Source organism: Pteropus vampyrus, unplaced genomic scaffold, assembly GCF_000151845.1.
Source record: "Pteropus vampyrus isolate Shadow unplaced genomic scaffold, Pvam_2.0 Scaffold239, whole genome shotgun sequence".
NCBI lineage: Eukaryota > Metazoa > Chordata > Mammalia > Chiroptera > Pteropodidae > Pteropus > Pteropus vampyrus.
Window position 1 is genome coordinate 642,742 of NW_011889020.1, and position 871 is coordinate 643,612.

Here is an 871-nt window from a genome sequence, read left to right on the forward strand (position 1 = left end):
ATGGACGGCGGGTAATAGCTGGGCAGGTAGGGGTCGGCCATGGACGGGTAGCTGTTACTCTGCAGAAACAACAGGTGACAAGTTTAGGGGACACCTGCTCAAGTGCAGGCTGGGCAGCAGTAAGACTGGACAGCAGCGCCAGCATCCCGCCAGGGATGTGGACCTCATCAGCACAGAGCCAGTGCAGAGGCCGTGGGGGATGCAGCCAGAGGCTGTCTCCACACGCACAGCGCCCCCTGCAGTGGTCTGGACACAAGTTCAGTGACCAAGCTCAGCCCGACAGCCATCCACTCTACCTCAAGGAGCCCACGCGAGGCCCCAGCCTGGCCGGCCGGTGGTGACGCCTGGCGGGCGCTGACAGCGTGGGCAGCTCGGCGGAAGTGAGAACAGCTCCCGCAGTGCAGGGAGATGCTCCTGACAGCAGGCGGGGCGCCTGGCCACAGATGGGTCCCACAGACAGGCTCCGAGCGACCCCTCCACCCTTGGCCCATAGGACCCTTTGTGCCCCCACCTGTCACGGCCACTTTGGATGCTCCTCGCACATGAGGCAAGAGTGGTCAGGCCACCTCCAGTCCCAGTGCCGCCTGGGCTCATCAGTGGGTCGGACGGCACGAGGCCCTGCGGCCCGGCTCTGCCGCCCACAGCAAGCGCCCTCTGTGTGGCGTGGGCCAGGGCCAGAACGTGGCTGGACCACGAGGTAGCAGAGCTTCAACTGAGGGGCTCCAACAAGATGCCCGGACGCACATGAAACTGACTCAGTGGGCCCGGGGGTGCCCGCCGGAGAGGCTCACTAGGGGTTTGGCCACCGAGGCGGGAATGGAGACGGCGTCGCAGAGTGCTCACTGCGGGCTGAGCGGAAAGGCCGCGAGAA

At 65.8% G+C, this 871-nt stretch overlaps 1 protein-coding gene across 1 annotated transcript in view; it reads right to left on the bottom strand.

The window, feature by feature from the left end:
* YTHDF1 (YTH N6-methyladenosine RNA binding protein 1) overlaps positions 1 to 871 on the bottom strand; it is a 17,723-nt gene that overhangs the window by 5,571 nt on the left and 11,281 nt on the right. The window contains exon 4 of the mRNA XM_011374136.2: positions 3 to 59. Within this exon, the coding sequence (XP_011372438.1) occupies positions 3 to 59 (57 nt within the window). The remainder of the gene's footprint in view (positions 1 to 2; positions 60 to 871) is intronic.